The following is a 16,260-nucleotide window of genomic DNA, read 5'->3' on the forward strand; positions in this document are numbered from 1 at the left end:
AGGTCTTTGTTAAACATTTCTTGCATCTTCTCAATCTTTACCTCCATTCTTTTTCCGAGGTCCTGGATCATCTTCACTATCATTATTCTGAATTCTTTTTCTGGAAGGTTGCCTATCTCCACTCCATTTAGTTGTTTTTCTGGGGTTTTATCTTGTTCCTTCATCTGGTACATAGTCCTCTGCCCTTTCATTTTGTCTATCTTTCTGTGAATGTGGTTTTCATTCCACAGGCTGCAGAATTGTTCTTCTTGCTTCTGCTGTCTGCCCTCTGGTGGATGAGGCTATCTAAGAGGCTTGTGCAAGCTTCCTGATGGGAGGGACTGGTGGTGGGTAGAGCTGGCTGTTGCTCGGGTGGGCAGATCTCAGTTAAACTTTAATCTGCTTGACTGATGATGGGTGGGGCTGGGTTCCCTCCCTGTTGGTTGTTTGGCCTGAGGCGACCCAACACTGGAGCCTACAGGGCTCTTTGGTGAGGCTAATGGCAGACTCTGGGAGGGCTCACACCAAGGAGTACTTCCCAGAACTTCTGCTGCCAGTGTGCTTGTCCCCACGGTGAGCCACAGCCACCCCCCTCTGCAGTAGACCTTCCAACACTAGCAGGTAGGTCTGGTTCAGTCTCCTATGAGGTCACTGCTCCTTCCCCTGGGTCCCGATGTGCACACTACTTTGTGTGTGTCCTCCAAGAGTGGAGTCTCTGTTTCCCCCAGTCCTGTCGAAGTCCTGCAGTCAAATCCTGCTAACCTTCAAAGTCTGATTCTCTAGGAATTCCTCCTCCTGTTGCCGGACTCCCAGGTTGGGAAGCCTGACGTGGGGCTCAGAACCTTCACTCCAGTGGGTGGACTTCTGTGGTATAAGTGTTCTCCAGTTTGTGAGTCACCCATCCAGCAGTTATGGGATTTGATTTTATTGTGATTGCGCCCCTCCTACCGTCTCATTATGGCTTCTCCTTTGTCTTTGGATGTGGGGTATCTTTTTTGGTGAGTTCCAGTGTCTCCCCGTTGACGATTGTTCAGCAGTTAGTTGTGATTCCAGTGCTCTTGCAAGAGGGAGTGAGCGCACATCCTTCTACTCTGCCATCTTTGGGGAATGAGTCTTAAGTTCCTTTTCTGTATCTTAGGAAATCCAGTGGAAATTCTTCTTCAAGTCTTGGAGAAATGGTATCAGGGACATTTCGAGCAACCCCCACATCAACAGGTGAGGGTTTCAGTTAGACCTTTTTTTTTTTTTTTTTTTTTTCAGTTAGACCTTTTTTTAATGGAATGTATTCCTTTCTTAATATTTGAAAGTTCATGCAAGTATTTTTACTAATTTGGAAGCAATTTAAAAACTTGACTTAAAGATTTTTCTACTTAACTTTTCATTGCTCATTTGCTTTCTATGGTCATTTGATTTGATCTAAAGGGTACTTGTGGTACTAGAAATTCAGATCATGGTAATATAACTTTGTAAAATCTTATTTGCCCTCTATTTTATAAATCATTCAGAAGCAAGTTCATTATTCCACCCAGAAACCCAGCAGACTTTAAGATGGTGAGGGCCAACCAATTAAAAAGTTTTTACAAAGTTGTAAAGTCTGAAGAAAATGCTCTATTTAAGTCTCCATGTAAAACTTTAGGGTGTGTTGGTACAGCCTGGGCGGTGGAGGTGGAGAGGGTTGAAGCAGAGAATGAGGTTAAGCCCAGATGACCTCACTTCTGTTTGGACAGCAGATAACTGAGCCCTGGAATTAATGGTAATGAAGAGGCAGTGGCGGCCCAATCAGGAGTTGTGTATTTAGAAACTGTGGAGGTATTCAAGCAGGAGTTTTTCTTCCACCACGTTCCCTGACTCCTATAGGCTCATTTCATTCTGCCCAGAATTGATGCTGCATTAAGTCATCCAGGATTACCAATTCAGAATGACAGATCCAAGGTCTATCCTGGTCTATCCTAACTGCAGGAAACTGGATTGATTCTGGAACAGATCTGAGTATCTGGGTCCTTGTTCATGTGAATCCTGATTTCCATGGCTCTGAGCCAAACTCTGGGTCTCTGGGTTGTCCGCAAATGGACTGGACCTGATTGGGTGGCCACAAAGCCACTTTAATCAGATATTGAGTATATTTTGCCTCATCCCCATTTGTTGGACATTTAGGTCATTGCAGCTTTTCACTATTACAAACAAGAAAGAACAGGAATAACTGATTATAAACTTACTTGAAATTAAGAGCAACATAGTAGGAAAAATGTGTCAATATTCTGGAAAGTGAGCAGAAAGACTTAAGAACACAAAAAGAACCGCAAAATTTTTTGATAATTCACCAAAATTACAAATCCAAAAATAACTAGTGAGTGAGGTAATGATCATTACTATCCAAATTGTTATTCTAAGTTTCTTTTTATCAAATTTGATTTGTCCAAGTTGCTGTCAGCCACACTGCATGGTGTGTCCAGCACAGGAACAACCCATGGCCTGTGAGTGGCCCAGCCAATGTTATTATGAAATCCACCCTCCCCACCCCACATGAAATCAGGATATAAGCCCGTTCTAACGGGGAGGAAGTTGTCTGTTTTTGCATTTGTCTTCAAAATTGGCCCGACCAGTATGAAACAGTAGAGTGGTGCTCTGCAGAGTGGGTGAATTGGAAAATGACGAAAATGACAGGGACAAATTGGTACATTCTTCCTTCTTTTAAAAGCATGTGCTAACAATGACAGAGATTGCATATTTTGATATGGCTCTCATTGTTGTCTTTTAGCAAAACAGAAGCAAAAAGTGGTAAGTTGTGTTTCCTTTTTAAATCTGCTGTGAAGGTTTCTATCCATACATGCCTGCAATGCTCCATTTCAGTGACCCAAATGGCTATAAAATAAGGGAGGAGTCTCCTTGGTGGGACCTGTGGTCATCATTTCTCATTTGACCTGAGGATTGTGAATGTTGTGGCTGTGGAGGAGGTGTGCTGACCCTCCCCTTGTCATGCGTGTCCAATCATCTTTTTCAGACGGAGCACATCCCTCCCTACGATGTTGTGCCATCCATGCGTCCGGTGGTGTTAGTGGGGCCGTCACTGAAGGGTTATGAGGTACAAATACCAGTCTGTTACGCTTCAGTTCTTGATCAAGAACCTAGGTGACAGCCATTTGGAGCTTGCTTCTCAGGGTCTGCTTTCACACGGGTCCTAACAGAAGCCAGCCCTCAGCTCGTGAAGGCAGGAGGTGCAGCGTGGGGCTTACGTGGCCCTTCACTCTTTCTTCCCTCCCTGGCCCACTTCTTGCCTTTCATGTATTACAGTGTTCAGAAATAGCTCCCTCAAAATATTTATAATGGGAAGTTCTTGTCAAAAATTTGCTCTGCATTCAATTCAAAGAAAAGGATTTTTTCTGTCTCAACTGTTCCCGTTGCTATTAGAAATAATAGAGTATGAACAGCACAAGGGAACATATAGGCAATATGCCAGCAAACCTCACCTCAGAGCACCAACAGATCTCACCTTGCTGCGTGCTCAAGACAATGGCATATTCCACCAAACATTTCTCTGCTTCTTTACTTTAAAGACCATATTAAAGAAAAAAAAATACTCCACTAAAAGTATTAGTGAACTCCTTCAGAGATTAATTAAACAAAACCATGCAAAAAGGAAAAGAGTAAAGACTTAGATCACTGCATTTCAGATGTTGCCATTTTGGCTTTATGCCAGCGTGGATAAGAATAAGTGGGTAGGACATTAAAATCTGAAGGTGGGCAACCTCCAAGGCACCCTTCCCACTGAGTTAGCATAGTGGCTGGCACATAGTAGGCATTCAGTACACATTTGTTGAGTGAATTAATGAGTCTCTTTGAGGCAGATTTAAGAATCCCATCTCCTTCTCACCCACCCTCCCTTTTCCCCTTCTCCTTCCTCTCCTCCTCTCCCCTTCTCAATGGGGAACATCAGAGAAAGAGCAGGAGAGCAGGGTACAGAAATCCAGCCCTAGGCGTGGAGAATTTCCACCGACTTGCACAGACTAGCAGGAGGCAGAGCCCCAGGCTGGCCTGAGGAGCTCTAGCTGCTCCTCACTGAAGGCAGGCACCACTCAGGTACGCCAAGGATAGGCTGCACCTGCGCACAGAGCTAGCCTATCGTGGACTCTCGGTGGCAGTTCCACCCCCTAAAAGGAGATGAGGGTTTGCCTTGGATCTAGTGAACACTGCTGGTTCATGCCTCAACACCCTGGAGGAGAACCAAGGGGGGAAGTTGAGTAAGTGCAACTGGTTAAGTATGACAGACTCTGTCCACGGTCACCTGCCCTGTCCCACCTCCACCAGACAAGTGGCTGTGATCAGATCTTGGCTCCATCAGAATGCCTTCCCTTTCAGCTCTCTCACTTTTGACTTCTCTCTCTGCGTGTGTTTGCCTCATTCTTTTTTTTTTTCACCTCTGCAAAGGTCACAGACATGATGCAGAAAGCCCTCTTTGATTTCCTGAAGCACAGGTTTGATGGGAGGTGAGGCATACAGATGCTTTTGTATTCTTTATTTTCCTTTAACCAAACATGAATGATAAATTGATTTGTGGATCTATGTTTCTGGTGATTGCAGATGTTCTCTAATTAAAAGTTAACTCAATGTTCAGGGGAGAATACAATGAAAGTGTTCTGAAAATATGAAGTTATGACGTGTAGCATTGAATCCCTTAAAGAAAAAGGACCTTGAGAAGGAAAATTATCCATTAGTTTTATTTATATGTGTTAGTCTTTATTTTCTCACTTGTTAGTGAACTCATACCAAGCTTATGTTTATAAAAAATAATGAAAATATAGAATATTTCTGACAAATATGGTGCCTCACTGGTCAAGATGGGTAGTATCATTTGGGAATTGTACGTGTGCATGCATGTATGCGTGTGTATCATATGAAGGTATAAAGTACTGAATTTCCTTAAAAGAAGAGCGCAAGAAATGTTTTCATCATAAGTTTCCAAAAATGACTATTTTGTAGGGAATAGTACTTCTTTGGATGTTCAGTTCTGGGTTTGTTTTACTAGACATTTCATTGCTATTTTATGGGTTTCTTTTGTATGTATCCTATCCCCCTATGACCCATTATCAACAGGGCTCAGTCTTTAACCATCAGAAAATTTTATCATTTAAGTTTTGTGAAAAATATCTGGAAAGAGTTTCTGTATTTTGCAGAGAAACGGTAAAAAGTCCATACTGACTCAATACTAAGTACCAAGCTCTTTCACAATTCAGAATGCACTCCATGTAAAAATAACCACGTGCAAATACCTGAAGACTTATTAGAAATGAAGAAAACTTAGTGTGTGCTAAGTATGGTTAAATGCATCCAGCTTACCAAATATTTAAGTATTTGAAGACATTTTTAAAATATCCACAAATAGATTTTTTTAAATATGGTATTTTAAGAAAAAAGCAAACATGATAATGCTTTAAGTACAAATTGTATGCATTTGTCAAAAGAAAAACCTTCTGGATAATTGTGTTTGAAATATTTGTTAGTTTCTGGGACTATATACAAAGAAAATAAACTGAGATTTTAGTTCCAATAATTGAGATTTTAGTTCAAGAAAGCAGAATGCTTCAGTGCCATTATATGAATTGCTAAGTATCTTAGTACAGGCCAGGCTGCCTTAATAAGTAGAGCCCAAAATGTGTAATGAATCAAACACAATGGAAGCTTAGTGTTGCTCATTTAATAGTCTGAGGCAGGTGTTCCTCAGCTGGGAAGGTGGGTAGTGTGGAGGAGGGAAGGACTGGGCAAAATGTTTGTCCTGCCTGTCATTTGGGACCCTAGACCTGGGGTTGGTCTCTCCAATTAGCTGTAGAGAGAGGAGCAAGCTGGCCTGGAAGTGACTTCACATCATTCTCACATTTCATTGGCTAGAACTTAGTCATGTGGCCACACCTAACTGCAAAGGAGGCTGGGAATTACAGTCTAGCTGTGTGCCCAAGAGGAAGAGTAAATGGATTTTGCTGAACAAATAATAGTCTGCCACATTTATCTAGTGGACACAAAGGGCTTAATAAGAAAGTCATGGATGTATCCTATTCTCTGTTTTTTTGTTTCTGTTTTTTTTAAACAAATAGGCAGAGGATGAAGTAATTTCAGAGAAAACAAGTGAAAAGCACTGAGTACTAGACTCTTGGAGTTTGAAGGAAATGTAAAAGTCCTTTTAGGGTAATCTCTTATGTCCCCAAACCACAAGTAGATGGATAACCTTCTTCTGTTGGAAAACTTTTGACTACTGGGAAATTACTTCTTAAAAAAGCATCACAAAGAAACAGCTGAACTCTGACTCGTTAAGTTAATAATACTGGTGTTGGTCCTTGCCTCTGATGACAGACGCCATCACCCTTACCCTCATGCAGCTCTCCCTGGGTTGGCCGCAGCTGACATGCCTGGCTCAGTCAATCACACTTCCTTCAGCTGTGCTTAGAGTCACATGGTTCTAACCTGCAGTGCCTTTATTTAAGGAAGTTCTGAGAAGTGCCTCATCCTGTGGCCCCATAATAGCCCTTGAGCTGAACAAATGCCATCCTATACGCAATCAGCTTCTGTTAGATTGTTTTGGTCCCCACTTAACATCCCTGTAAGCAGCAGTATAATTAAAGGTTTGAAAGGTAGGACCTATGGAAAAGAAGAAAGGAATTATTATAATTTAGCAAAGAGAAAGTGAGTGACTTAATTACTGCCTTCAAGAATGAAGAATCTGAGGTTCTTCCTCAATCTTCAGACCCAAAAAGAGGAAATGCATTTAATTGTAAGAACAGAGATTTACCAGCTAGAGTTACCTGATTCACCAAGCACTTGTACACACTATTGAAGTTGGTTTTAGTAGAAATAGAATTAAAATTTCAATGCCAAGTGTTCCATGGGGTCTGATGGCACAGCAGAGGGTCTGGAGATATGAGGAAGAATACAGCAAAAGTAATAGCTGGAGAAAGAGACTCAGCCCTAGAGAGATCTGATGTATGGCAGAGTTGGAGAAAGCTAGACATTAAAAGTGGGAGTAGGAGAGTGGATTTGCTTTCAAATTAGAAGAGGCCAGTGTAGCAGAAAAATGATAATGCATTCGTTGGTTGAGTATATATAGAGAGACTTTGGTAAGGAAGAAGAAATGTGCAATGTGGATACACAATGACTCTGACATGTCTGCTGTGTGGGGAATATCCTTACATTCTGAGCCATGACAATCTGCTGTGTTATGTTTTACCAATTAATAAAAGGAGAGAAAACAACAAATAGTCTTTAATTGAAACCAGCCAAGAGAACAATTACACAGTGGGCTTTTGCACAGCAATACAACATAAACAATATGTTCTAGTGGAAACCTACACAGTGTTTTGTTGGTTATGAATGCAGTAGGTCAGACAAAATAGGATAAAGTTTTTCTTTTTCAGAAAGAGCCTAAAAAGCAAAAAAAAAACAACAGAAAAAACAACAACAAAAAAAAAACACGGCTAAAAGGCTTGCTTCTTCAATACCGTTTTTCAGATCTTGGCTAAAAAATAATTCAACAAATTGGATTAAAATCCAACATTGACTATTACAGAATCATATGCTTATTTTTTTTATGATACCTTAGAAATTATTTGAATCAGTTTAAAGCTACTTACTTATTTTACAATTTTATTGTTATTGTAGGGCCTAACTACAATCTATGTAAGAAAAATGGAAAGCACAATACTAAATACTTCCTGAGGGAACCCCTGTACATGTGGATCTCCACACATAGTGACAATTCCTATGCACAGATCATAAACTAAGTGAGCCTAACGAGCTGCTACAGTGGCACCAGCCTGGCAGGGACACAGTGGATGCACAATGGCATGGAGCTTTTCTCTCTTCATTTAACACCACAAACATTCAACGGGGATCATCCTTTCAGATGAGGTTTGTTCAGCTTGTTGAATCTACCATTCATAGGCTGAACAGCAAGCAGTCAAACCAATTGCAATTTGTTGACCTATGCTAATCATTTCAAATCCCAACAAAGTTGTAACTTTAGGCTTTTTGACAACTGGATCAGATCAGCTCTATGGCAGTTATAGGACACTTTGTAACTGACATGATTATGGCCCCAAATCATAAATGAACATACAAATAGGATCTGAAGCTATTAGCCAAGGAATGCTTAAAAAAAAAAAAGGTTTGAGAAATAATTTGAAGAAAGGAGGCTAAGAATATAATTTAGGGAGACTCAAAGAAGTAGTATTTATTTATAAAAGGAAATGGCAACAGCTGATGCTATCACAAAGCAGCCAAGACATGGAAGATTTGCAGTCAGCAAATGGGAAAGAACAATACAGTGCCTTCTGTTTCATAACCAATATCATCCTCTTATTATCTCCTCCTCCTACTCTCTATTCAAATGCAGACTCATCAGTGGACACTCAAGCACTAGAGATAATTAATTGAAAACTTTAATGCCAAATATGATTTTTCAAATTAGCAGATTTTGATTGCAACATGTCTGACCTTATTCTCCCATCCTCAAAGTATATATAAATTTCACAGACTCCAAGAATGGGAGAGTTCATGGTAGACTGCTAACTTTTTTTTTTTTTTTTTTTTTGCGGTACGCGGGCCTCTCACTGCTGTGGTCTCTCCCGTTGCGGAGCACAGGCTCCGGACGCGCAGGCTCAGCGGCCATGGCTCACGGGCCCAGCCGCTCCGCGGCACATGGGATCTTCCCGGACCGGGGCACGAACCCGTGTCCCCTGCATCGGCAGGCGGACTCTCAACCACTGCGCCACCAGGGAAGCCCGACTGCTAACTTTTGAGGATAGAATATAAAGAAACTGTCTCCTTCAAGTCTCAAATCTCCAACAGCTACCTTGTATACATTATATATGTGCCTATCAACATAGGACACTATGAATAATTATTTAAGAAAGCACTTTTATATATTACCTGGTTTGCTCCTAATGACAATCCTGTGAGATAACTCAACAAAGCCACTCTCACCACTTTATTGATTATGATATTGATGCTCAAAAGATGGCATGACTTGACCATGGTCACACAACCAGCCAAGAGGAAGACCCAGGAAGAGTACCGAGGTCTACATATGCCTTCCATTCCTGTTCTCCTGACAGTTTGCTGTCTGATCTTTGGAATGTTTTCCCTTTGTGAAGGAAGTCTAAGCGTTTTAATAAAAACTAATATACTAACAGGGTTGCATATTAGATGTGGCAAGGGTAGCGTTTAAAAGGATCTTTAGCTGTTCCATTATCAACATGGAAATACTAATTATTGTTGAATGTGCGTCTCACCTAAGAGTAATGTCTTTCCATAGAAAAATCTCAGAAAACTAATACTCATAGCACATGATGGACTGCAGAAATAATGAATTCCAAACCAGAAATAAGCAACAATTAGGGTTCAGATTTACTAGATTTAGAGATATATATATACAGTCTGCTGGGGAACTGCACTTCTGTTAGTCTTTTATCTCCGGGCTAGTAATTACTGACACTACATCACAAAAAAGTTTCCAAGGGAACTTTTTAGAGATGTATATCAAATAAGATACATAGAAGTACTGAAAGAAACTAGAGGATATGAGTATAGCAAGAAAAGAAATAGAAAGGGTATAACTTTAAGTAAAAAAAAAAAAGTAGATAGACTAGCATTTAATGATGAATGTAATTACATTGCTGGGGAGCCTTTTAAACAACAAAAAAAGTTTGGATTTGGTGTCTGAGTTTGATAATAGTAAGCATCTTTGCATGGAAAATAAAAACTCCTGCTTTGTCTTATTAGAGGGTTTCTGGAGCTGTGTCTGTCTTCTCCTGAGCTGTTTCATAATGTGTATTTTTATTAAGAAATAACCTATATTAACAAATTAGCTGCCATTTTATTGACCAATAAAAGAAGAAAAAGAACCTTTTATTGTCCACACCTTTTCCTGGTTTGGGAATACATGAAGCAGGTTTTTTTTTTTCCATTTTTGTGTATGTGTGTTATTGTTTTGTTTTTTTGGTAAAACTTTGGATGTGTCTGAAAATGGCTTGGTAAAAGTGTGTTAAAACCCAGAAAAAAATAAGAGTGCACATCTGTTGATGATCCTTTCAAGTTTTAAGAACCAAGGGTCACTATTTGGCTAGTATAGAGCTAGCAAATTTGATTTTCACTGAAGCAGAGTAGACTCTTTGGGCCCTCTAAAAATCATTATTCTAGAAGGTTGAATTCTGTCCCTAAACCAACCCACTTCTCTCCAGTCATATATTTGAATTGCTCTGGAAATTAACTGTATGTTTCTAACCAGCAACCCCATTCTTAAAACTACAAACAAAAAAACCAGAAACTCAAAAATAAGCAAATCCTCTTCTGTAGGTACAAGGAGCTATGACCGCAAAGACTCCCTATGAGATTTCATGCCTCAAGGGCAGCAGCCAACTGAGTAATGGAGACTCAGATGTGGGCTTCACTGACTTTAACCTGATTTAGATCTTGACCATCTCTCAGCATGTGGCCAAGATCTGCACTTGATGATGTGGCTGGTATCAGGAGATTCAGCGTTGCTGGAGAAGAAAACTGAAACTGTAAGAGAATTATGAGTCAGGTGACTAAGTACTGGCCTGGTGCTTGGGGACCTGTACTTTAGACCTTCTTAGACTCTAAATAACCATGTGTAACTTCCTCTCTGTGTCTCACTTTTCTTCTTGATAAAATGAAGAAGTGGGACTTCCCTGCTGGTGCAGTGGTTAAGAATCCACCTGCCAATTCAGGGGACACGGGTTCGAACCCTGGTCATGGAAGATCCCACATGTCATGGAGCAACTAAGCCTGTGCGCCACAACTACTGAGCCTGTGCTTTAGAGCCCGCAAGACACAACTACTGAAGCCCGCACACCTAGAGCCCGTGCTCCACAACAAGAGAAGCCACCGCAATGAGAAGCCTGTGCACCACAACAAAGAGTAGCCCCTGCTTGCCACAACTAGAGAAGGCCCACGTGCAGCAACAAAGACCCAACGCAGCCAAACATAAATTAATTAATTTTAAAAAATGAAGAAGTTGTACAGACCAGTGTTTTCCAATATCTTTTAGCAGTTGAACAAGTTCTTACAATGAAATCATAGATTAGCCCTCTGTGTAGAAAACGTAAATGCAGGGGTGTTTGCCTGGCATTGAGGGTCAGAAAGCTGGGGCCCTCCTGGCCTACTCAACCCCCATTTAACATTCTCAGTAGCCCAAGATGTATTTCACAAAATTCTTGATTTCTTCAGAAGACAATTTGAAGATGCCTCGAATAATTTATTAGAGCCTAAAAAATTCTAAGAAGTTAAAAAATTTTAAACTTCCTGACCATCTATAGCTTATATATACAACAATGCAAACAAGGAGTACTTTGCTTTAAAAGAGCACCAGAACTTTTGCACAGCCTGTTGCTTTAAAGAAATCATTTCCAACCATTTATGAAAAGGACTATTTTAAACTCTCCCCAAGGATTCAGGTCCCTGAAGTCAGGTGAAGAGTCTCCTGAGAGTGCTGACAGTGTTGTCCCCAAATAGGTGTGAGATGACATATGGCTCAATAATTGTTGCTAACTCTACCCTCTTCCCTGCTCCACCAGCTAGAGGCGTTTGAAAGTGGGGGAGAATAAGTGCAGTGAGTACAAAAGGGAAGGGGCGAGACTCTTCTTGTCTCCTTCCTGGAACTCTGCCAAGTTTTGGAGATAAGAATGAAGAAGGGCCCATGATGGCAGTAGCTGGCTTAGAGAGGCATTCTTTGCATTCTGCAGGGAGATCATAATCTGAAGTTGTGCAATCCCAGCTTAAAATAAAGAATTTTAAAATTATAAATTCCAGAGCTTCTCATCATATACAGATAGACCCCTGTCTCCATTCATTTGCAGTGTCTCGGTTTTATTCTTGTCTTGCATGACTGCAAGATACTTCCTAACTTATGGAAATCCTGGAACAATCCTTATATTGCCTTCAGCAATAGTGTCTTATTACTGCCCACAATATGCATTCAAAGCAATATGCAAATATGCTGAAGAATCCTTGTGCCTGCCGAAGAGAAATCATATTTTTCATATTCTTAGAAATGAAACATTCCTTTGGGCCTGTGGCGAAATGCTTCATGTACCATGAGTTAACTGTTGAGCATCAGGAATGCAACACAGCTGATTGTCTTTGATGATTGGAATGAAGAGGATTTCCCCCTTTGACCAGCAGCATTGATGCACCTGGGCAGAGCATTTGCCGTTCCTGAAAGTCTTGTTCAAGAGCAAATCAACTGTGAATTGTGGGGAAATTGTATTGCTGCTTCCTAGAAAGAGCATGGTTTATTCGTATGTTTTGATTCCCTCCTGGTATGGTGTGTATTATAAGGAGAATTCGGCAAGGCAGACAATAGTGGAGGAAGAGCTGCATTTTTCCTGGAGTCTTTTTTTGTTAAATAGCCAAAACCTTCCTCCATTCTGCTCTGCCTGTATTTTAATGCTAGCGAAATCCTATTTAAAAATACTTGTGGCCAATGTTTATTATACTGTGGTTGCAGTATAGTATGTGAGGCGGTTATTAAGTACTGTGGTTATAAATCTCTTGGAGAGCCCCACGACATTTTTACTGGCTTGTTCTGTTCTGTGTTCCTATTCATAGGATATCAATAACAAGAGTGACAGCTGACATTTCTCTTGCTAAGAGGTCTGTCCTAAATAATCCCAGCAAGAGAGCAATAATTGAACGCTCAAACACTCGGTCCAGCTTAGGTAAGATGTTCAAATGTGGTACTGCGCTCTCAGACCGGGGTGACACATGTTGCATTTGTGAATGTCTTTCCAATTTGCCCATTTTCCCCATTCTGAAGGGGGAAGCGCTGATTAACTGACAAGAAGGCTAGCCATGGAAAAGCAGGGAGCAGAGTCCTGCTGTAGCCTGAGACTCCTCTTTCTCAGCTCCAGTCACTTAGCTAATTAGTAGTCTGGTAGGAAGAATCCTCAACAGGTTGTCCTCCTCTGTTACTGCCTCAACACGCGAAACCACTCATCCCTGCTTTGCCTGAGCTTCTCAATGAGGCTAATGATATCTGTCATACCCAAGTCACAGCCGACATGAAAGGAAATGAGATGTCCACCTTTCCCAGATCCTTAGAAGGAAGCTAGATAATGATGTTCTCAGTGTGGTTTCTGCTGCCAGCTGGTGCCCAGAGTAGTCACATCCTTAAGTGGAAGTAGCAACCACCATTAATACCGTTCAGGGAGTTTAAACATGTCTTTCCTGGTGAACCAATCAGAAAGCATCCTGAAATTCACCACAATGGAGAAGAAAAAGCACAATATGTGATTAGTTCCGTCAAGCCATGCAGGAGTGAGGCTGTGGAGGATGGATTCACCAACCACAGAAGTGGGTCCAGGCCGCAGGAGAATCATATCACTCATCTCAAAAGCCTGTTTGTGGTTTCTATGGTGGCCCAGAGTGGTGTAGTCCACTTATAACTCTCTTTTGCATTCACATTCTGAGGGCAACTTGTTTACTGCCCTATTCCTCATGGACAGAGTAGGAAAGACAGGGTTTTTCTATGCCACTACATTTTTTAAAAAAACTACTTAAATGAGCTCTGTAGGTGATAGAAAACTTTTTCTAAAATTAGGGTTTCTAAGATAGATTGCATGCCCAAATATCCCGTCAAGTGTCCATTGAAGGCTATGCCAAGAATTGTGCAGGTGGAAAGAGACGAGTGTCATCTCTATTCCTGGCCTGGGATTGGCACATGGTAATTGCTCAATAAATGTTTGTTGGATGGCTGCTTTTTGAAAGAATGCTGAACCTACCAAATGGGACAGTTGTCAGCGTTTGTGAGAGCAGGATCCCAGACATCGGTGGTTCCTTCTTTAGTTCTGTATTTAGAGCCTTCCACAGACAGAGTGAAACACTCTTAAAGGCACAGTATTTTGACCTTCAGGGGTGTTGATGGCAGAGTTGATGATGATAAATCAGATTAGGTAACTGACTAAAGTAGTATATCATGGGTGACAAGGATACCAAATTAGATTGAAGGTTTCTCAAATAAGCATGTGTTCTCTGTTCTCCTGTCTTCCACCCTCCTTTCCACTCCTCACAGTGCCTTTGACTCTTAACCATTCCTTCCTCTGATGTATAATGAGAGGCTAAAGGACACTTAAAAACATAAGCTAGGTTGCCTGACTTTTTCAGCCATCTTGCACCAGCCTAGAGTGTGATGGGCATTCTGTGAGGTCATTCCATATCACCTTTGTAGTCACCTGTTGTCAGAGTCAGTGGAGTGGGTGCAGTGGGGTTGGTGTAAATATTGAGGAAGGAACAAGGTAGATATCAGTTCACTGGTTTTCCTTTTTACTCTGTAAAGTCATAACTCCCACAACCATTGGAGATAATTTAATGGCAGCCTATTATAATAACCACTATGTGAGCCACTTATGCCCATTTGTCTGCTTGTTAATGCACATGTGTAGATTGTTTCATCAAATGTTTATTGAACACTTGTTACTGCCATGCATTGTACCAGACTTAGGAAGTACAGACATAAATAAGGCAAAGTATCTTAGCCACAGGCAAACAGAAAAAAGGGAGTGATGGTTAAAATACTGTGTGATAATGGAATTATGAGCAAAGTACTAAAAGTATAAAGAAAGAAGGGTAGGGAGTAAGAGGCGTCTGAGAAGACTTCACAGAAGTTCTTTTTGAGCTGGTTCTTAGGGCAGTCAAGAATGTACAAAGGCATTGACATATAAACACTGTGTGGTTGAGAAACAAGTTGTTTTGTGCAGAGCATATTTAGAAAAAGGAAGTGGGGGCATGATTTGAGAGCAACAGAAGAGACTGAAAAAATAGATCGAGGCCAGTATGTTAAGGCTTTAGTACACCTTGCTAAAGAGACCCCAAAATAGATTCCAAAAAATGTTGATTTTAAAGGATACTAATAGTATGTTTTCCGCAGTCAAATAAATTTGAAACTTATGGATTAAATAGCTGTCAGATTTCTTCACTGCAACACTTCTTAGAGGCATTAAGATAAAGAGGGTGATGTACATTTGAAATTGCAAGAGAAACTATTATAGCATGTGATACCTCCCTTGCAAAAAAAACCCTTCTTTGCGTAGGCTATCTCATGAGATTAGTGATCCAGGGTACTGCCTTTGGAAAATGTTGCTTTGGGCCACAGGGAGCCATTGAAGTAGTTTAAGCCTTTGGATATAAGAGAAAGGGCACAGGTGACAGAGATGCTGGGGAGAGGTGGGTCCAGACCAGTTGTGGTCAAGTTATAGAAGTGTTCACTGAGATCCCTCCAGGTTCATGGTCCATGACTTCTCAGAGTTCATTTGTCTGGAATAAGATCATGATAAAGCTTTGATTGGAATCAGCCTGGGTAGTCAAGATTGTTGTGTTTGGTTAAAGTTTTTCTTTAAAAGAACTGAGCTGTGTAGGTAAATATGTCTTTCTCACACGTATAATTTATTCATTGTATTCCATATACATATTATCCCAATATTGGACCCACTCCAGTATATAGGGTGGACCTCTGCAGCCTCCTGGCCTGCTCTGCCCGAGAACCTCTCTGTTGATACCCATTGCCCAAGTTTTGTTTTGGTTAAACTGTAGGTGTGCCTGCCCTTGGTGCTTTCACTGCGCTTTCACTGCCAGGCCCAGGTTCAACCTCTGGTCCAGGAACTAAGACCCCTCAGGCTGTGTGACATGGCCAAAAAACTCCCCAAAAACACCACACTTGCCTCATGGCTGGTGCAAAGTAAATAAGTCCCAGGTGTCTCTGAATTATTTACACAGAGACTCAGAGTGCCTCACGGGTTCTTTGTACCGGGGCAGTCTACTTTGCGTCACTGCCTTTTTGCTACTTCAGAAAATATTGTATTCAGATTTTAAGTTTAAAGCAAGATAGCCTTGTTCTAGTACAGTCCTGGCCAGGAGTTACCTTAAACCAGTGGCAGTTTAATGAAAAAAGAAAAAAAAATGAAACTTACTACAATAAAAATAAACTTTCCAAACTTCTCTCATTAAAAAAATCTTTCTGTTTCTGACATGAATAAAAAGGGATAAGTAGGTTGTTTTTACTAATAAATGTAGAAAGTATTTCAGAATTTTGCAAATAAGCCAAATTGTCCAGATTCTTTACATTAATATATTGAAAACTAGTTACCTTTCAGAGCAACATGAACTCTTTCAGGATATTGGTATTGGATAATATGAAAAATGATAGATATGTTGCTTTTTTTTTTACTTGAACATAGAAATTTGTTTTCTCAGAGTCTGGAGGCTAGAAGTCTAAGATCGAGG

General features: G+C 40.7%; 1 protein-coding gene across 5 annotated transcripts in view; it reads left to right on the plus strand.

The window, feature by feature from the left end:
• CACNB4 (calcium voltage-gated channel auxiliary subunit beta 4) overlaps positions 1-16,260 on the plus strand; it is a 272,472-nt gene that overhangs the window by 229,603 nt on the left and 26,609 nt on the right. For all 5 annotated transcript variants that reach the window (XM_060302449.1, XM_060302450.1, XM_030852791.2 and 2 more), the window contains 5 exons: positions 1,118-1,194; positions 2,738-2,757; positions 2,981-3,061; positions 4,405-4,463; positions 12,592-12,701. In XM_060302449.1, coding sequence (XP_060158432.1) covers positions 1,118-1,194; positions 2,738-2,757; positions 2,981-3,061; positions 4,405-4,463; positions 12,592-12,701 — 347 coding nt within the window. The remainder of the gene's footprint in view (positions 1-1,117; positions 1,195-2,737; positions 2,758-2,980; positions 3,062-4,404; positions 4,464-12,591; positions 12,702-16,260) is intronic.

Source organism: Globicephala melas, chromosome 7 (assembly GCF_963455315.2).
Source record: "Globicephala melas chromosome 7, mGloMel1.2, whole genome shotgun sequence".
Taxonomy (NCBI): domain Eukaryota; kingdom Metazoa; phylum Chordata; class Mammalia; order Artiodactyla; family Delphinidae; genus Globicephala; species Globicephala melas.